Raw genomic sequence first — 19,901 nt, 5'->3', positions numbered from 1 at the left:
TGGGGAGGAGGTGGAGAAGGAGCCTAGGTAAGTCTTGGCAGAAGGTGCCAGAGAACAGGCTTAGAGCCTGGCTACAGAAGTATCCCAGGGAGGAGAAACTGTTGCATAGGTATCTTAATGCCAGACTGGGTAAGTGACCCTTTTAAACATACCAAAGGTTATTTTTTAGAAATCATTTATTATGGAGATGCTGGTCATGGCTTCAGTTAAGCTTGAGTTCCAGTTTGAACTTAGAGCAAGGATTCAACTGCTTTGTAATGTATGAGAAGTACAGTGCATCCTCCCCCAAACTTACAGTTTTGAAAACAGAATACGTGTACGGAGAATTTACAAGTAATTGATTAGTTCGTGTTAAACCTAATCTTAAATGTGTCCTATAAGAAATTTAGCTACTGTATCTTTTCTTTGTTCTGAATGATTTGTTAATGGAGTAGTGCAGAAACTTCAAACATTTTACACGGTTAATATTAATTGAAATGTTGTGCACAAGTTATATTTGAAGAAATTAGGCTCCTGGAGTATGTGTACACAGCAGTTAAACATCCCTGGCTGGCCTGGGTCAGCTGACTCAGGCTTGCAGGGTTCAGGCTGTAGGGCTGTAAAATTGCAGTGTAGACACTCAGGCTTGGGCTGGAGTCTGAGCTTTGGGGCTCTCCCCAGTCGTGGGGTCCCAGAACTCGGGCTCCAGCACAAGCCCAAATGTCTACACTGCAATTTTACAGTCCCGCAGCCTGAGCCCCGTGAGCCCAAGTCAGCTGACATGGGCCAGCCGTGGGTGTTTAATTGTGTGTAGACATACCCTTAGTGATCATTGTTTATAGTCGCTATGACTACATGGGCTACAGACAGGGTAAGGTCAACTGCTCATGTAAGTCTTAAGCGGGGCCATTGTGATAGCAGAGGTAACAATCACCAGTCCTCCTCCATAGCTAATTTGCAGATAACAATTCTATTGGTTATAATGAGTTAGTGATGTAAGGAACACTGGACACATATGTCAAGAGTTCTCACTGGTAGATGACTCGGCTCATCTATCACTGTTCTTTACAGATTCTGTCAGCGATTCTCCAACTTCATTGAACTGCAATCCCCTTCTGACAAAAAAAATTACTATGCGACCCCTGGAGGGGGGAACAAAGCCTGAGCCCAACCAAGCCCCGCTGCCCTGGGCAGGGGAGCCAAACCCAAAGCCCAAGCCACACCGCCCCGGGTAGGGGGGCCAAGGTCGAAGCCCAAGGGCTTCACCCCAGGTGGCAGGCCTGTAAGCTGAGCACCGCCAACCAGGGCTGAAGCCCTTGGACTTTGGCTTTGGCCCTGGGAGGTGGGGCTTGGGCTTGGGCTTGAGCCCCGGGCTCCAGCAAGTCTAATGTCAGACCTGATGACCCCATTTAAATGGGGTCCTGACCCACTTTGGGGTCCTGACCTACTGTTTTAAACCATAGCTGTATACTAGCTTGGGGATCAGGGCTTGAAAAACCTCCCATGATGCCGCTGCTCTGGCTCCGCTCTACACCAAGGCAGCACTGGGGGATCTGAGGCATGAGCATAGGAGTCCATAGACATCAGGCTCTGAGAGTGAGCTTCCCCTGCCCTTCCTTTCATATAACATCGGTCTCTGTAACATAGCCCTCTACACTAATAAATCAATTGCAAATGAAGAGTCAGAATCACTGCTACACTTCAGCTGCTTTGTGCTGCTCTTAAGACACATAACAGCTATAAATCCCTTTTAACCAGCCAGCGTGCTATGGCTGTTTTATTCTGCATTGGTGTACCTGTGAAGTTTTAAAGTTGATACCACATATTTTCAAATCATTAGAAGAAATATCACATAGTAGCATTCTCTTTTCTTGTTTACTATGACATTTTTAATTAAAAAAGACCATGGAAATTCCAAGACAAAACTCTGTTAAGATGGAGTTACGGTTGAGAGCAGTAACTTAAGGATAAAAACCATTACAGAGATGTTGTAATCATCTCAAAAACAAGCATTGCAAACCTAGGAAATTCAGAGTTAAGGATGACTATTGTATCTGATGTGGTTAGCTGTCAGAGACAAACTAATCTTAGCTCTTTCTCATTTACGTTAGCTTTATTAGATCAACATTTTATGACTAATATCGCCTCCTAAAGTGTACATTTTAAAATCAGCCCACTAAGAGGGGAATCAAGGGGCTAAAATCATGTATACTGCTTTGAATATTTTTAAGTAAACCACTAGCCTTACATTTGTGTTTAAAAACCTTAATATCCCTGAATAGACTAGCATCAAGAAAGCCCACTTAGTAGTGGCTGTAAATTTCAGCTGGTTAAATGCTACAAAATTAATTTAATTTGCTCTCCCTTCTCTTCTGTTTTTGGGCAGAGGTACATTAATGATGTGATGTCCTTGTAGTTGTGGGTCTCCTACTCTAGCCTGCTTGGCATTGCACAAGCTTTCAGCTAGCTAGATTATGACTTCACCTTTCTGTCCTATTAATAAGTATTCTTAATTATTTTCCATTTGATAGGTACCTATCCTATTATGAACATTTTAAGAAAAATCATGTGTTATGTCTCAAAGACAAAATCAGGTGTACCAATACCTCCACACACTTGGTTGGCATCTCAGCTGGCTTATCAAATATTAGAAAGCGGTACCATCCTGGTGTTAGTGAATGGTCACATATGAGATCTTGAATAGCTGATTGCTGTAGTTGTGATGAATCAAAATCAACGCTCCGGTAAGGACTCTGAAGAATCTGATGTCCACCAGGGTAACATTCAAGAGCTGTGGAAACAAATATAAGATAATATTTAAGATATAATCTGTCTGTCAAACAAATATTATTATAGAAGGTTTTAAATCCTCTTAACTAGAAAACATGAAAATGCTACAGTATTGCTAGCCAAATTGTATTGCACTTGGGGCCTGATCCATTGGTTTTTGGGTTGGCAAAAAAGAGGAACAATTAAACATGAAGATATGAAGAAATCTTTATGTGTGAAGGATGAGAACAGTGTGGTAACTAACCCTAAAGCGGTATGGAAAGAATATTTTCAAAGGCTGTTAAATGAGAAGAGAGAGTTGCTAGTGTATGTAACCCTGACAATTATGGGGAAGCCTCAAAAGGTATTGATCTCTGTAGAGACAGAAGAAGCACTGAATAAGATGAAGAATGGTAAAGCAACTGGTGAAGATAACTACTGATATGATCAAGACAGTTGGAGATATTGGAGTAAAGTGGCTTCATAGATTACTACATGTTTGCTGGGATCAAGCTAGGATACCACATGACTTGAGAATGGAATTGATTGTGCCTCTTTGCAAGAGTAAGGGGATACAAACACCAATTGGGGCATCACCCTGCTAAGTCAGCCTCTGAAAGTCACTGAGAGAGCTCTGGAGGCAAGGTTAAGGTGCAAGGTAGAGTAAAATATAGGAGAGGAGCAATATGGCCTTAGGAAGGGAAGAAGTATGACAGATGCAATATTTGCAATGAGACAGATGTTTGAAAGAATGATAAACAAAGAGTGTAACTGCTATATAGCTTATAGATTCATAGATTCATAGATTCTAGGACTGGAAGGGACCTCGAGAGGTCATCGAGTCCAGTCCCCTGCCCGCATGGCAGGACCAAATACTGTCTAGACCATCCCTGATAGACATTTATCTAACCTACTCTTAAATATCTCCAGAGATGGAGATTCCACAACCTCCCTAGGCAATTTATTCCAGTGTTTAACCACCCTGACAGTTAGGAACTTTTTCCTAATGTCCAACCTAGACCTCCCTTGCTGCAGTTTAAGCCCATTGCTTCTTGTTCTATCCTTAGAGGCTAAGGTGAACAAGTTTTCTCCCTCCTCCTTATGACACCCTTTTAGATACCTGAAAACTGCTATCATTTCCCCTCTCAGTCTTCTCTTTTCCAAACTAAACAAACCCAATTCTTTCAGCCTTCCTTCATAGGTCATGTTCTCAAGACCTTTAATCATTCTTGTTGCTCTTCTCTGGACCCTTTCCAATTTCTCCACATCTTTCTTGAAATGCGGTGCCCAGAACTGGACACAATACTCCAGCTGAGGCCTAACCAGAGCACAGTAGAGCGGAAGAATGACTTCTCGTGTCTTGCTCACAACACACCTGTTAATACATCCCAGAATCATTTTTGCTTTTTTTGCAACAGCATCACACTGTTGACTCATATTTAGCTTGTGGTCCACTATAACCCCATGATCCCTTTCTGCCGTACTCCTTCCTAGACAGTCTCTTCCCATTCTGTATGTGTGAAACTGATTTTTTCTTCCTAAGTGGAGCACTTTGCATTTGTCTTTGTTAAACTTCATCCTGTTTAACTCAGACCATTTCTCCAATTTGTCCAGATCATTTTGAATTATGACCCTGTCCTCCAAAGCAGTTGCAATCCCTCCCAGTTTGGTATCATCCGCAAACTTAATAAGCGTACTTTCTATGCCAATATCTAAGTCGTTAATGAAGATATTGAACAGAGCCGGTCCCAAAACAGACCCCTGCGGAACCCCACTCGTTATGCCTTTCCAGCAGGATTGGGAACCATTAATAACAACTCTCTGAGTACGGTTATCCAGCCAGTTATGCACCCACCTTATAGTAGCCACCTTATATTGATGTTGAGAAAGTATATGATTTGGTTCCATGGGAGCTGGTGTTTGGACTATTGAAATGGATGGGAGGGAGGACTCATGAAGTGGAGTGAAGCTGTATTGAGGGTCAACAACTAAGGTACTAACAATAAAGGAAATTTCGGAAAATTCTGAGGTGACAGTGGTATTGAGACAAGGCAGTGTGCTATATCCACTTCTCTTTATCCTAGTTATGGAGTTAATTAGTAGGAGAACCAAGCCTGTGGAGACACAGAGAAAACTGATGTATGCCGATGATACATACAGCAAAGAGAATTGATAAATATGGTATCAGAGAGTGTTTGAAGACCATGGTTTGAAGGTAAACACACAGAAAACTGAAGTTATGCAAGTAGGGAAGGTGGAAGAAGAGTTGTTGATTGAAGTTTCCAGACACAAGTTGAATCAAAAGAAAGAATTGTGTACTTGGGAAGTACATTTAATGCCATCAGGAAGAGATCTGGAGAACTGAAAAGAAGAATCCAATGTGAATGGATGGAAGTAAAAAACATGACAGGTGCACTCTGGGACCAGTACCAAACTGAAAGGAAAAGTGTATGCTGTGTGGTGTGTATTTGTCTCTGCCTGCTCTACGGTTTGGAAACGGTGGATCTTACGGAGATGGAAGAAAAGAAGATACAGGTAGTTGAAAATAACAGACTGAGGAGAATGGCAGGCAAGCGGAGGGTATGGAAGAAATTAGAGGGAAGATGAACTTGGAACTCTCAATGACAGATAGGCTGGAGAGCACATGTCTGAGGTGGGGTGGTCATGTGATAAGAATGGGAAAAGAACAATCAGCAAAGAAAGCATGGGAGGAAGAAAAAAGCAAGAAAGGATGTGGAAGGCCAAGAATAAGATGGAAAGATTCTGTCAAGAGATATTTGAAGAGAAAAGGACTGAAACTCCAAGAGAAATTGTGGGCAACTCCAACCCAGTGTAAACAGGAAAAGGAGTTGAGAAGTGAAGTGAAGTGGAGCCTGATCTATAGCTCATAAAAGTCAATGGGAGTATTTCGATTATCTTCAATGGGCTTTGGATCAGGCCCCAAAACTCTGGTCTCATTAGTGGCAAATTAAGTTATAGTTGTCAAATACAGTAAGGGTCTGTTTTCACTACAAAATTAATCATGTGTTAGCACAATTCTTTGCCATGATTAATTGTATCTGTGTTATAATGGCTGTTTTCTTACCTTTGTGGACAGCAAACATGATTTGATAACTATGTTAGTCTTTAAGCCTAGCTCAAAGAATTATGGAGTTATGTAAATACTGCAAAAAGCACTTTTGCTCAAGGTTTTAACTTCATAATTCATTTGTTGTATATGAAACCTTTTAATTTTAAATAGGAGAAGGTGGTCAAGAATATAATAGGAAAGTCAAAATCTTACTCCAACAGAACTAAGGACTCTCCAAAGGTCCCTTGCACACAATCTATCATTTCACAGTGTAGTCAACTGAAACTGACATACGATAGCCAGAAACCCATATATGATGAGCAAAATTACTCCAAAGGGAACTGGAGGTCTACATGTAAAAATTGCACAAGAACACCATATATGTGCAGGCAATTACCACAACTGGGTGTGGAAATGGGTAGACATTTAATTACATACACAAAAGTCTATCTGACTCACACACTGAATTGTAGCAAGTGTAAATATAACTGTGAATGCACAGGCATGGATATATTTTTGCACATCTAAGTGATGTTCTAGCCTCCGAGTCTTAAAACTGCAGTTACTAAAACCAACGAAAGGCAGGAAATTTTAACCATAGCTTTTAAATTTTAACCATAGCTTTTAAAAAGGTAAAAACTTTTCTAGGAAATAGAACAATAAAAGCTTTGAGCTTCTGATCTTGAGACATTGGGATGGCTTTGCTGATCTGTTAAAGGTAAGAAGGTTCTTGTTGATGGAATTTCTACAGATAAAACCATATATAATAAATCTGTGAATGGCTGCTCTTTCTTAAGAAAGGAAGCTAGATCGTGAAAATATCTTAACTTTAAAAAAATTAAAACTATATTGCTTATTAAAAATACCAGATTGATACTGCCAGCAATAGACAGTCTCTGTCTACCCACAGAAGAGGTAAAGAATAATCTTTAGGAGTGGTGCAGACTGCCTTTTGTGAAACTACTAAAAAGGGCACCATTTGGTGCCAATTTTTAAGGTGTTTCTTATTATATGGATTCATACATTTAATCTTAACACTCACCATACTAGAACCATAAGTCAAGTAGAACTATACACCAAGCAAATGGAGTGGAGGTGATCTGGCATTTGAATACTAGCAGTGTGAACCACAACTGTTTCTTCAATTTTTGTATCTTTATCTGTTGAATCTTTATTTGCAGGGTGTATGATGCAATTAGCTCATATTGATATATATATATTCTATGTGAGATATATAGGATAAAATAATGTATCCATTTAATTCACTCTGGCATTGGTAATAAAAGTTTTTCATATCACTGTTTTGATAAACGTACTTGTGAGTAAGCTTCCCAAATCACATAATCCTCTTTCTAATGCAGAAGATGTCCTAGTGGAACAAAAGATCTCATCTCTTTCAAGCAGAATATAAGGATCCTACAGTCTTCCAAAGACTGGTGATTTAATCTGTTATGCCTTTAGGCAACTCAAGCAGATAACAATAGCTTTATCTTCCATCATCTAAGTGCAGATGGAAGTGGATGTGATGGACTATGTCACTACTGTGTTTTTTTGCACTGCTTGCAATAGCCTGTAGGCTAGTCATGTCCATACAGGATGACCTTACTGAGAATTTATCCTTCATCGGAATTTGAGGGAAACCCTTGTGAGAATCAAAGGTCAGTCATGTCTCTTATTCAAATGTTCTCTAAACAGGCTTCAATGTAAGTAGCTCATGAACCATAATTAGAATTTTCATTCTGTCTTCTATCTTTTATGTTTTCTTCTACCTACACAATGTGGCAGTGCCTTCAGTGGTTCCCTTTCTGTAACTGAATCTCTTCTCTTACAAATAGTACTGATTATCTTCTCCATGACTAAGTATAATGTTTGAGTCAAATTACACATCAGACAAACCTTTCATTTTACTGAAATCTTAATCTGATATGTGTATATCATATTGATTATGCATATCACTTCTACCTCTTGGCATAGTGTCAGAGTAATTATAAACTTTTTCCTATCAAAAGGTCATAGGATCATTAATCCTAAAATAAAGATAGGATAATAATGGATATTTTAACTTAGTTCACAGCATTATGCATATGGTTTTTTAATGTGATCCAGCTATTCACGTACACAACTTTTTTCAATTAAACAAATGTGTTAGTGAAAAGTGCTTTCTGATGAAAATGTTAAGTTTTTATTGAAAAAAAAATTGGCTGAAAGCTGGAAAATTTGGAGGGTTGGGGGGGTTGGCTCAAAGTTTTCCATTTTTCAATGAAAAGTCGAAATTTTAAGTGGGAATTTTTTTTCTGGCCAGCTCTACTAAAGATCCGCTTAAGACTTCTACATATGGCTTACACAGTCATGCATAGCCTAGTGCTTAACCTTTGCCTAGGAGTTAGTTTCACCCTAAAGACTTTTAAACTAATGGTGAGACTTTCAAACACGCTCAGCCCATACAACCTTAATTCTGCCCCCTTCTGCTCATGCATTATGGTACCCCACTTAATTATATAATCACATCCTTTTTTTACTCCACAGGACCCCTGTCTAATTCATTACACAGGATGGATGGCGCTCATCGCATGGGTATCTATTCAATAGTTAGGTGGTTTTTATCCTCATTATTCAATGTGTGGGTTCAAACCTTATTTACTTCATGTCATCCAAACCCTGCACTGAATATAGACTTATTCATTGCCTCATGGAATTTTCTATATCAATGAGCTCTATAGAAACAATAGCAGTAATTGCATGGGCAACTTCAGTTCTGGCGTTTTCTGTCTTTGAGTGTTTGACTTTGCAACATTAACATTCTTTTAACACAGGGATTGAGGTCTTGTGTATATAATTTCCTAAATTTTTTAAAAAGAAAACTGAAAAAACAGAAATTCCATCATGGGTCATGAGCAGGATTGGAACCTTTAGAGACACAGCACAGACCTCTGCCACTGGAACTAGCAAATCAACTGATAACAATAGTAGGCTGTATTCTCTATGTGGAACAGTCACTAGGAGGTAGGGTGACCATATTTCCCAAAGAGAAAATGGGACACCACCAGCCACTTGACTAAGCCCCCCCCCATACTGTTGCCCAGTTGCTGGAACCCTGCGAGAGCCCCGTCAGGAGGTTGTTACCTAAGTGCTGGAACACTCTGGAGGGCCCCCGAATGCTGGAACACTGCTTCCCCCCCTCCATCCCTACCTCCCCCCTGCTGGGGGCTGGCATCTCCGCTCACCCCCTCTGCACCACACCCCACTCTTTTGACAAAAGTGGGCATTTGTCCTGTTTGCTCTTGCCAACTGATCAAGTCAGCAAGGACAAACAGGACAAATGTCTCCTTTTGGAAAAGAAGTCAGGACAGCCAGGGCAGGGCTTAAAAGTAGGACTGTCCCAGTCAAAACAGGATGTAAGGTCACCCTACTAGAAGGGGATTAAACCCACACTTTGCCAGTTAGGTTCACAGCTATTTGTTGATGGTATTGTCAGCCCTGCAGAACCTGAAATTGAACTCAGGATTCTTGAGGGGCATATTCTCTACAAATGAGACTCTTCTGCTGCTCCTCCTACCAGCCACCTAACCTGCCCCTGTCTTCCCTCCCACACTCTTCTCCTTACCTCTGCATCTGTTTCAGGCTGCTTCCCCTTAGTTCTCACTTTCTGCATAAGTCCTAACAGGGGAGCACTGAAAGCACAGGAGAGAGTTTCTTTGCTCCCAATTCCAGTACCTGGCACCACGGTGTCCCTAGCAGCAAGGAGGCACAATGAAAGTCCCTTGTTAGAACATGCTCAGTGTGGCTGGCACAGAGTTCTGAAGGGGTGAGCCATGCTTCCCCCGCTCCGGGTCTTTGGCTGCAATTCGGCAGCGGGGGGTCCTTCCGCTCCGGGACCTGCTGCCGAAGTGCCCGGAAGACCCGCGGCGGGGGGTCCTTCTGCCCCGGGACCCGCCGCCGAAGTGCCGGGTCTTCAGCGGCAATTTGGCGGCGGGGCCCCCTGAATCCTCTGGGCGGCCCTGGGCAACTCTACCGTGCCGCTTCATTCTTCGGCGGCAATTCGGCAGCGGGTCATTCGCTCCGAGAGGGACTGAGGGACCCGCCGCCAAATTGCTGCCGAAGACCCGGACTTGCCGCTCCTTTCCATTGGCCGCCCCAAGCACTTCCTTCCTTTGCTGGTGCCTGGAGCCGGCCCTGCATACTCAGTACAGACAGAAAACTTAGAGAATTTTGCTGCCCAGAGACTAACAAAACTCTCAACTGAGCTTGTGCAAACAGTAATTTTCAGAGGCTTATAACTCAGTCAAATTTTGATGGATTCTGACAAGGACAGAAAAAGTCACTTTGAGACACCATGGTGACTTGCCTTCTGTGCCAAACTTCAACTGCCTGCTCCAAATCACGGAGACACTAGAGAGTCTCACTTAAACAGTTATAAATATTTTTAACATGGGCCAAACAACATTTTCCTCTAATCTTGTTCTCAGAAATAGATTAACCTTTTCGCTGAAACTTTCCAAAAAAGTTCTGCCTGAGGCCAACACCTGGCAAATTTCAACCCTAAAAGTTAAAACTGGCTGTCAAGGCTGTATCCCCACTTTGAACTTTAGGGTACAAGTGTGGGGGCCTGCATGAGGACTTCTAAGCTTAATTACCAGCTTAGTTCTGGTCCGCTGCCACCATTCCCTTCCCTGGGAAGCTTTGAGAAACTTTTCACCAATTCCCTGGTGAATACAGATCCAAACTCCTTGGATCTTAAAACAAGGAGAAATTGACCCTTCCCCCATCCTTCCTTTCACCAACTCCTGGTGAATACAGATCCAAACTCCTTGGATCTAAAAACAAGGAAAAATCAACCAGGTTCTTAAAAAGAAGGCTTTTAATTAAAGAAAAAGGTAAAAATCATCTCTGTAAAATCAGTATGGAAAATAACTTTACAGGGTAATCAAACTTAAAGAGCTCAGAGGACCCCCCTCTGTCTTAGGTTCAAAGTACAGCAAACAAAGATAAACACTCTAGTAAAAGGTACATTTACAAGTTGAGAAAACAAAGTAAAACTAAGATGCCTTGCCTGGCTTTTTACTTACAAGTTTGAAATATGAGAGACTTGTTTAGAAAGATGGGGAGAACCTGGATTGATGTCTGGTCCCTCTCAGTCCCAAGAGCGAACAACAACCTTAAACAAAGAGCACACCAAAGCCTTTCCCCCCCCCAAGATTTGAAAGTATCTTGCCCCTTTATTGGTCCTTTGGGTCAGGTGTCAGCCAGGTTACCCGAGCTTCTTAACCCTTTACAGGTAAAAGGATTTTGGAGTCTCTGGCCAGGAGGGATTTTATAGTACTATACACAGGAGAGCTGTTACCCTTCCCTTTATAGTTATGACACTGGCAAAGTTATAAGCGACTGAAAACAGGGTCTTATAATGGAAAGTGTCAGGCAACCTAAACTATAGGCAGCGCTACCAGCTCTGCCTATCATGGGGCATATGTAGGAAATGTTTTAATATACAAATGTGCAAATATATATACAGGGCCATTCTTACCCACACGGAAAGTATGCAGCTGCGTAGGGCACCAGCGCAGCTGCTTCAGCCCCTGCTCCGCCTCTTCCCCAGGGCCCCCGACCTGCTCCACCTCTGCCCCGTCCCTTCCCCACCCCAGCCCCGCCTCTTCCTGTCCCAGCCCCACCCTCAATCCCCTGAGCTCTGCAGCATGGCCGGGCGTGCACTCACCGGTGGCAAGAAGTGCAGACCTGGCCCCAGCCGCGCCGCCAGTGAGTGCTGGGGGGTGGTTCCCCCCTGTCCCCCCAAGACAGCCCCGCCCCCACGGAGGCCTGGGGACAGCCTCCTGCTCCTCTCCCACAGAGGCCTGCCCCCCCATGGGGGGGGCTGCATAGGGCCCCAGAATAGCTAGGGACGGCCCTTTATATATAGATATTGAAAACAAATTAAGACATGCCATTGGAGGAACCTATTTGCAATAGTCACAAAATGACACTCCAGGAAAATAAGAAGTAACCTCAAGAGCTTAATTTGCAATATAATAAAATATGCCATTATGTGAAAAATCATCTTTTCCTGATGGAATGCATTACATTCAGCTACATCAAAAGATTCATCTTTGTTCTCTCTCTCTCTTTTTTGGGGGAGAGGGAGGGACATTTAAAAAATCTTATCATGTTTAGTAAGACTAAGTACTTTAGTAGAAAGTTTAAATTTTAACTATTTGTTTTAGGATAATTAAAGAAATCTTACAGTTAAACTATAAAACTGCACAGTAGAGTAACATCACAGACTTGACTTTAATTTAAAATAAAGAAATCCAAAATTCAGACTGGGAACCTAATTCTCCTCTCTCATAGATGCAAAACAGAAATAATTCAGCTAAAATCACTGGAGCTACATTGGTGTAATTTACAAAATTACAAAAACCAATATCAGGAAAATTGGCTCCAGAAACTCAAACTCTCCTATTTTGTCTAGGTACTATAGCACATATTTTCTGATGAAAAACAGTACAGTGACACTCATGGGGAAATATGCAAATATTTGCTGGAATTTGAGTTTCTCTTTCACATTCAATGGGCATTTCCCCGAAACACCTGCAAATTTTCCCATGTATCCACACCACTATTTAATAGAAAGCTCTGACCTTCAAGGAAGATTCAGTTTCAGTATTGACTCTCATTGTTTCTTAATTCTAATATTTATTCTAACATTTTCTTCAGGATTGCCACACTTCCTGTGCCAAAGCTGACTCATTATGGGCTCTATCCTGCAAGGTGCTGAGCATTCTGGCACTGATCCAGGAAAGTGCTTACAACTGTGCTTAACTTTAAGAACAAGTAGTTCCATTGACTATCCTAATAGCTGTGATATATAAAATAGAACTGTTACAGAGCCTTTATCCATAGCAGCACTGTTAGGCAATGGAGATGAAATCATACATATTTCCATAAAATCACTCTTTCAAAAAATTAGAAGTGAGATATATAAAAATAGTCACTGCACTAGTTTTAATTATGAATTAAATTGTTACAGATGTTAGAACTCTTGCAGCCTATCATGTTGATAACTTAAGTTTTTAACTTTCTTAAACATTTATATAAGACACTTAAAAATGTGTAAACATGTTAACATAATACAGTATAATGGTTCAGCATATAACATATTATTCTAACAATTCGTTATGTGGATTTTCCCTAAAAAAATACTTAAAGAGAAAATAACAAATATTTAAGACATCTTATAACTCACAATAATCCTTAACTCTTGGTTTTGCAGAGGTCTCAGGTCAGGGTGTGACAATACATACCATATGTGCTTCAATATTTAAAGATAATAGGGCATGTTTAAGAACAGAGTGGAGAGAAGTTAAGAATGTTAAACGATTTTAAATTGTGCATTTCCTTTCTAGATGTTGATTGTAACAGCAATGTAGTACTGAAAAAGAATTTTTCAGAATTTCTCTAGTTCATTAAAGTTCCCGCTTCCACTAAAGTTAGTTATATATAACTACCAGACTTGAAAGCAAATATAAATTTAAGTGGAAACAAAGGAGAAGAGGGAGGACACTACTGACTGGAGTCTTCATGATTTGGAGTGCATGGCTCCAGCTGGAGACTGGTAAAACAGTATTTTTACTAAGGCCTGCTGAAGTTAATGGGAGGCTTTACATTAAAATCAATTGGCATTGGATCAGGCTCTTAATGTATATATGTGCTTGAAGAAACCATGGCTAATGGGTCAATTAGGCTCTGCCTACACTACAGACCTTACAGTGGCACAGCTGTACCGCTGCAATTACGCCATTGTAAGATCTCCAGTGTAGCCGCTCTATGCCGGCGGGAAAGAGTTCTCTCGCCGGCATCATTAAACCACAAGCAGCAGTAGCTATGTTAGAGGGAGAGCATCTCCTGCCGACACAGGCTGTCCACACCAGCACTTTTGTCGGTGAAACTTTTGTCAGTCAGGGGTGTGTTTTTTCACACCTCTGACTGACAAAAGTTTTACTGACAAAAGTGCTAGTGTAAACAAAGCCCTGGGCATTATTGTAGTCTGAAAATCAACTTGAGTTAAATAGTATTTTCCCCAACACCTTGGTCAGCTTTATTGCAATAGTCAGTGCTTATGCTGCCATAATGAAAGAAAGATAATGGCTATCACACTTAAATTATTTAATAATACCCTTTAAGTGAATAGTCATCAGTTTAGGACAATGCGCGCAACTAAAATAATTTAGATGAACTAACTTTGGTGCTTCTGGATGGATTCAGTCATATGAAGGTGAAGACAAAGGTACACTCCACTAAATATACTACATTAATTTCACCAAAGCCAGGGCCGGTGAAAGGAAGTTTCGCGCCCTAGGCGAAACTTCCACCTTGCGCCCCCCTCCCCCCCCCAGCTGATTGGCGCTGCAAGCCTGGGAGGCGGGAGAAGTGGAGCAGCGACCGTGTGCTCGGGGAGGAACGCTGTAAAAAAAAAATTGGGGGCACCGCTTTTGGCGCCTCCAAATCTTGGCGCCCTAGGCAACCGCCTCGTTCGCCTTAATGGTAGCACCGGCCCTGACCAAAGCCCAAGTGTGACTCCAATATTGAAGCCACTGAAGTGGATAAGGAAAAGCATCCTCTCCCATTAGACATAAGCCCACGGGCTCTAGCAGAGTAGTTCATTTCCCAACATTGGAGACATAACACCCCCTCCCCAAGGAAGAACAGGAGCAAGTACCTGCCACCCCTGAACCTGCTGAACAAAGCAGAAGCTGGGTGTTCCTGGCAAAACCTGGCTTTCAGAGAGACAACTGGCAGAAGTCATGGGGCGGGGGGAGTTTAAAATTTCTGAACAAAGTATCAAGTGAAGGGAGGGAGAAGACTAAGCAATTGCTTAGGGCCCTGTGCAGCTCAAGACCCCTCCACTCTCGGTTTTTATGTGTTGAGGGGGGCCAAAATGTTCCTGCTTAGGGCCCCCAGTGGGCTAGCGCCCCCTCTGGGCAAACAGCTAATGGTACAAGGGACTTGAAAGAACTGGGGAAGCAGCGGGGTGGAGGGTTCCCACCTGAGTGGCACAAGCCTGGGGAGCTTCAGGGTGGGTTTGCCCCCCCCCTTTAAGCTGGTCCCAGTCTGTCCATAACTTTGGAGTCTCTGCTTCAGGGACAGCTCCAAGGCTGCTCAGAAGCCGCCCCCCATATCTTACTTCACACACCCCCAGCACCCGCTGCACCCAGCACACCCCCCCGCCACCCCTTACCTTGCTGGCAGGGCGCTGCCTTCAAGCCCAGCAGCACCAGCCCAAGCCAGAGGGGCCAGGCTCGCAGCGCCGGGAGTTGCATTGCCCAGAGGGCGGCTGCTCTGCCCCTCGGAGGGGTGCTGGGGGCTTCCTCCCTTCAGTCCCCCGCAGCCTCCTGCCCCAGCGGTCAGCAGAGCAGCCCGGCCCCGCTTTAACTCTGTGCCTGCGCCTGGCGGGGTGGGGGATGCTGGTGCTAAGGCACCGCGAGCCACCCGGGTCCCGGGACAGCCTCACGCGCCCGCTCCCCGCAGGCGGCTCCCGGGAAGCAGAGCAGCAGCAGCCGGAGCTGGCGGGAAGCCGAGCTGGGAGGAGAGCGAGCTGCGGCCGGCAGGGGCTATGGGGCGCGCTCTCCCTGCTGCCTCCCGGCTGTCACTGCTGCTGCTTGCCAGCTTCTCGGCTAACGCGTGGCCTCAAGACACAGGCACTTGTGACGCCGGGGAGCGCGCAGAGCCGCGCTGGGAGCTGTCCTCTCCGGCGTGACTTTGTTCCCCAGCGCTCGGGACTCCGCAGCCCAGCTGGCTTGTGACATCCCCGAGCTGCGTGGGACGCTCCCCAGTTTTGGTTGGTGGGATCCTTTCCCCTGCCCAGCATTTCAGTTCGGCAAAGGTGTCCGCAGTCCGAGAAAATGGGTCCTCCACTTAGCTCCCCACCCTGGGGCTCCCGTTTTCACAGAAGTGGACCCCCGTTTTAGAATATGTAATGAAATGCAAAAGAGCCAGTTTCAGATAGCTTTCTGATTAGATTTTGAACACTTCTCTAAAATGCCAGAACGTACAACAGCAAAAGACCCAAACACTGGAGTAACTGTTATAAGCTGCAGTGTTTGAGTTCATTATCATTAGAATAAGAGTTAAAGCATCTCCTTACGGTGGCAGATTTTCAAAGAAGGCTGCAAAGCTCCCATATTTGCAAATGGCTTGTAAGTATTTGTGTCCATGCACAAATTATCCATTTTGCACAGGCATTTAATGATTTTTGCTGGCAAATGCATGGGCACAGCAAGTACATACACATTTTTACAGAATATACCTATTGCCCTCTCTTTTGCAAACAAAGCCATAAAATAAATAAATGGCTTGTCACGTGTGAAGTTTGGAAGTGTGATCCCTGTATATAGAGGACACCTAAAACTTAAACAATATATTGCATTCTACTAAACCTTCTGCAAAGAAAACTATTATTCTACAGAGACTGTTGTAAGGCAGGCACTTAGGTTTGCTGGGTCTCTGCAGAGAGGTGCTATTTGACCCTAGTGAAATTCTGTATTCAACATTCTGCAACATTGGAGCAAGAAAACCTTTAAGTGCAGCTTGCAGCATTACTAACACCAAATGTTCAAAAACCATGAGCCAGGCTCTAAAAAAAATCATGATGTTGGCTTAAAAATCATTAAGATTTTTTTTAAAAGGTGGTGTGCGGGGTGGGGGGTGGGGAAGATTTGCCATCTGGTGTTAAAGCCTTTAGGGTTCAGGTTTTCAAGTTTTTCTCCTCAGCCACGGGAGCTAGAAACTTACCTTCTTTCTAAATAAAAGCTGAAATTATCTTGTAATCACATGAATCCAAGAGCTTTAAGAACATCTGATAGCAAGAGAATCACAATAAAACCACGAGCGATGGCAGTACTGAATTTGATGGCCAAAAATCCAGGCACCATAAAAACAATGGGCTTCCTTTCTGATAGCTATAATAGCTTCAGTGGCTGCCTTAATATATTTAACATTTCTTTGAGGAGGGTGTAAATATATCTCCACATGTCCTGACAGCTACAAACAATGGAAGAAGTCAAACAGAGCTAAGCAGGCAGGGGCTTTCCCCCCAAATATTACATCTTTCAGGTGGGTTTGAGTTCCAAAATTGCCAGATTTTTTTCAGGTTAAATGGCTATGGGAAATGTGTATAAGAAAAGGTATCAGCTGAAATTTCATCTAAACCATTTTGTTACTGGAGGGAAGGCAACCTTTTAAACAATGAGGACTGAGAGAAACAAGGTGAGTGAGGTAATATCTTGTATTGGACCACCTTCCGTCTCTCTAATATCATGGGACCGACATGCTACAACAACTACACTGCTTAGGACTGAGTGAAGTTCTTCAGGGTGGTAAGGGCAGGTATAATTAAGAGTAATGGGACAAAATTCAGAAGGAGAAGGGTTAGGCTGAATATCAGAAAAATCTTCCTTCTAATGAACCAGTTCATGCTCCCAACATCCCTGTGTATTCAGTTCTTACCTAACATTTCTAAATTATAGGCACCCATCTGATGCTCTATCTGGCTGTCCCATATATTAACAATAACAACTTAAACCTGGACTGCCCATAAATCCATCCACTTCAGCCTTCCCTGTTCCTTCTCAGCAATCTGAGAGAAGAGAGAAAAAAAGATGGGTTTTGCAGCATGTCTAGAAGGCTAATAAATCTGGTGGCTGGCAGATCTAGGGAAAGGGGTGAGTTCCAGAACAGAGCGACTCTCACAGAGAATGCCCTACCAACAACCCCTCTTGTGTGTAAAGGGGATCTTCCACAGTAGATCACCTCCATCCCAATCTGCTTTCTGAAAATTTGGTATCTGCAAAGAGGGAGTAGGAAGGGACTGGGATAAGTAGAGTGCAGACCTGTAATGGTTGGGGCTAGAAGAATGCACTTTTCAAAGCCTTCACCTCTACCCCCAACCAACTTTGCAGATAGTCACCAGGCTCAGGCTTTATTCATTTTCCTGCAACGATTTTTGCAGTGAAGGGTCCCCAGAGCAGCAGTGGTCAGTGCGAGTCCCTATTAGCATAGTCCCACTAGAGCTGTGCTACCAGGAAGATGAGGGACTGTCAGGGAACAGACTCAATTCAGAGGCATAGAACTTCCATGCTACTGAGTTGGTTTCCTACAGATCTATGGGGCTTGAGAGTAGACCCCCAGCTCATTCTGTAAGGATCAAATCCCACCCTCCCATCTGAATGATGGAGGAGAAATTCCGTGAGGGGATTGTGACAGGGTGTGCAAAACTCACACAGGCCAGGAAAGAGTTAATGAACTGCTATAGGCTCAATCAGTCCTACTTTGCTATGCCTGCAATACATGTCAGGCCTGTAAGGAGAACTGAGCACATAACTCATTTGGTGGCTGTGGGGGAGCACACTTGTAGGGCTTGCTCTATGAGAATTGTGACTGGGGCCAGAAACTAGAGAGTACTGCCTGCCAGAGTCTCCCTGAGAGAGTGTAGGCCTTATGCAGGACTCTTGGTTTGATTTGCTACCTTGTCTTGCCTATTGATGTTGAGTAAGACTGCTGCAAGTGGTGCCCTGCCAGAAGGGGGCAACAGCCAAATAAAACCTTTTTGTCTTTTGTGCCCAGCTGGGCATACAGCAGTGGTTTTGTGTGAGCTCAGGTGTGACAGTGGCAGATGAAAGAACAAGGAGCAATGGTTTCAAATTGCAGTGGGGGAGGTCTAGGTTGGATATTAGGAAAAACTATTTCACTAGAAGGGTGGTGAAGCACTGGAATGGGTTACCTAGGGAGATGGTGGAATCTCCATCCTTAGAGGTTTTTAAGGGCCGGCTTGACAAAGCCCTGGCTGGGATGATTTAGTTGGGGTTGGTCCTGCTTTGAGCAGGGGGTTGGACTACATGACCTCTTGAGGTCTCTTCTAACCCTAATCTTCTATGATTCTATGACACTGTCACAGAGATCTTCAGTTTTCCTCACCATGGACCTCTTTCTCATGGGAAGGAGTGATTCAGTCCAGGGACAGCAATGTATAATTATCCAAAGGAACTGGTGGGACAGGTGATGATGATGATGAAATTAAAGCCTTAACTTTCTGGCTGTTCTCTGACAAGCATATTCTGTGCAAGATGCTGTGATTTTATCCCTGAACTTTCATAACAGTTATTTAGACAAATGAAAACTTGACTCAGTGATTTTAAACATTTTCAGTGTTATTCACTATAAGATACTGGAAATGTTTTAATACAACCTTTACACTCCATTTAGCTGCTGCTATAATGGGGCTGGTTTGCTTAGTCTAGCAAACATAACATTTGCAAGAAAAGGATGGAAGAAAATAAGCTTACAGATCTGTCAAAAAAACCTTCACAACAAAGGCCCTCTTTCTTCCTAAGGGGGGAGGGGAGGGGGAAGCAAGAAATGTCACTAAATCTTAAAAATATGGCTGCTTCCTTGACTTTTGCTGACCATAATAGGGTGTTAATTACAAGAGGACTAACACATTTCATGATGAATCATTCAAGACCCCATCCAATTAACAGATAGTGACAAAGTGCTCCTGGAATCCTTAGGAATCTATTGGTTCTTGGTGAAGCATTTAAGCATATGCTTAATTTAGATGTGCTTAAGTCCCATGAACCCGAATGGGACTTGAGCATATGCTTTAAATTAAGCCCCTTTTGAAATATTTTGCTAAACAGGGATGGATGAACTGGGGCCAAAGAGGTACTGGAAAGAAGAGGTGAAGGACAGAATGGGAGAAATATAAAGGAAGCTGTTGAGTGATAAATCACAGAGAAACAGAGATAGAAAATAGAGGTGTTGGATGAAAAGGAGCAGAAATGTAGGTAGTGCTGGGAATAGACTCATGCAGCAATGTTAGGGTGTGGATAAGGAACTGTCTGTAAGGCCAAATATTGCCCATCCCCCCTCTCTAGGTACAACAGTCAAGGGAAGGGCAGCAATTTCAGGAAGTCATGCAAGGTCCTTTTCTCTATGATAGTTGATCAGTAAGACTGCGGAGTCTACTCCAGCCATTAGAGGTAGTGTCTCTCCTCCTCCATAGCTTGAGTGGGAGGATTCCTCCATAGTCAAGATTTAC

At 43.1% G+C, this 19,901-nt stretch overlaps 1 protein-coding gene across 1 annotated transcript in view; it reads right to left on the bottom strand.

The window, feature by feature from the left end:
* VWDE (von Willebrand factor D and EGF domains) overlaps positions 1-15,126 on the bottom strand; it is a 66,588-nt gene extending 51,462 nt beyond the window's left edge. The window contains exons 1-2 of the mRNA XM_065398452.1: positions 15,045-15,126; positions 2,586-2,770 (exon numbers count right to left, since the gene is read on the bottom strand). Of these exons, the coding sequence (XP_065254524.1) occupies positions 2,586-2,770; positions 15,045-15,126 (267 nt within the window). The remainder of the gene's footprint in view (positions 1-2,585; positions 2,771-15,044) is intronic.
* Between the last annotated feature and the right edge of the window lie 4,775 nt (positions 15,127-19,901).

The sequence above is a fragment of the Emys orbicularis genome, chromosome 2 (assembly GCF_028017835.1).
Source record: "Emys orbicularis isolate rEmyOrb1 chromosome 2, rEmyOrb1.hap1, whole genome shotgun sequence".
NCBI classification, from domain to species: Eukaryota; Metazoa; Chordata; order Testudines; family Emydidae; genus Emys; species Emys orbicularis.
Note: the sequence above shows the minus strand (reverse complement) of the source record. Positions and strands in the feature narration are given on the sequence as shown.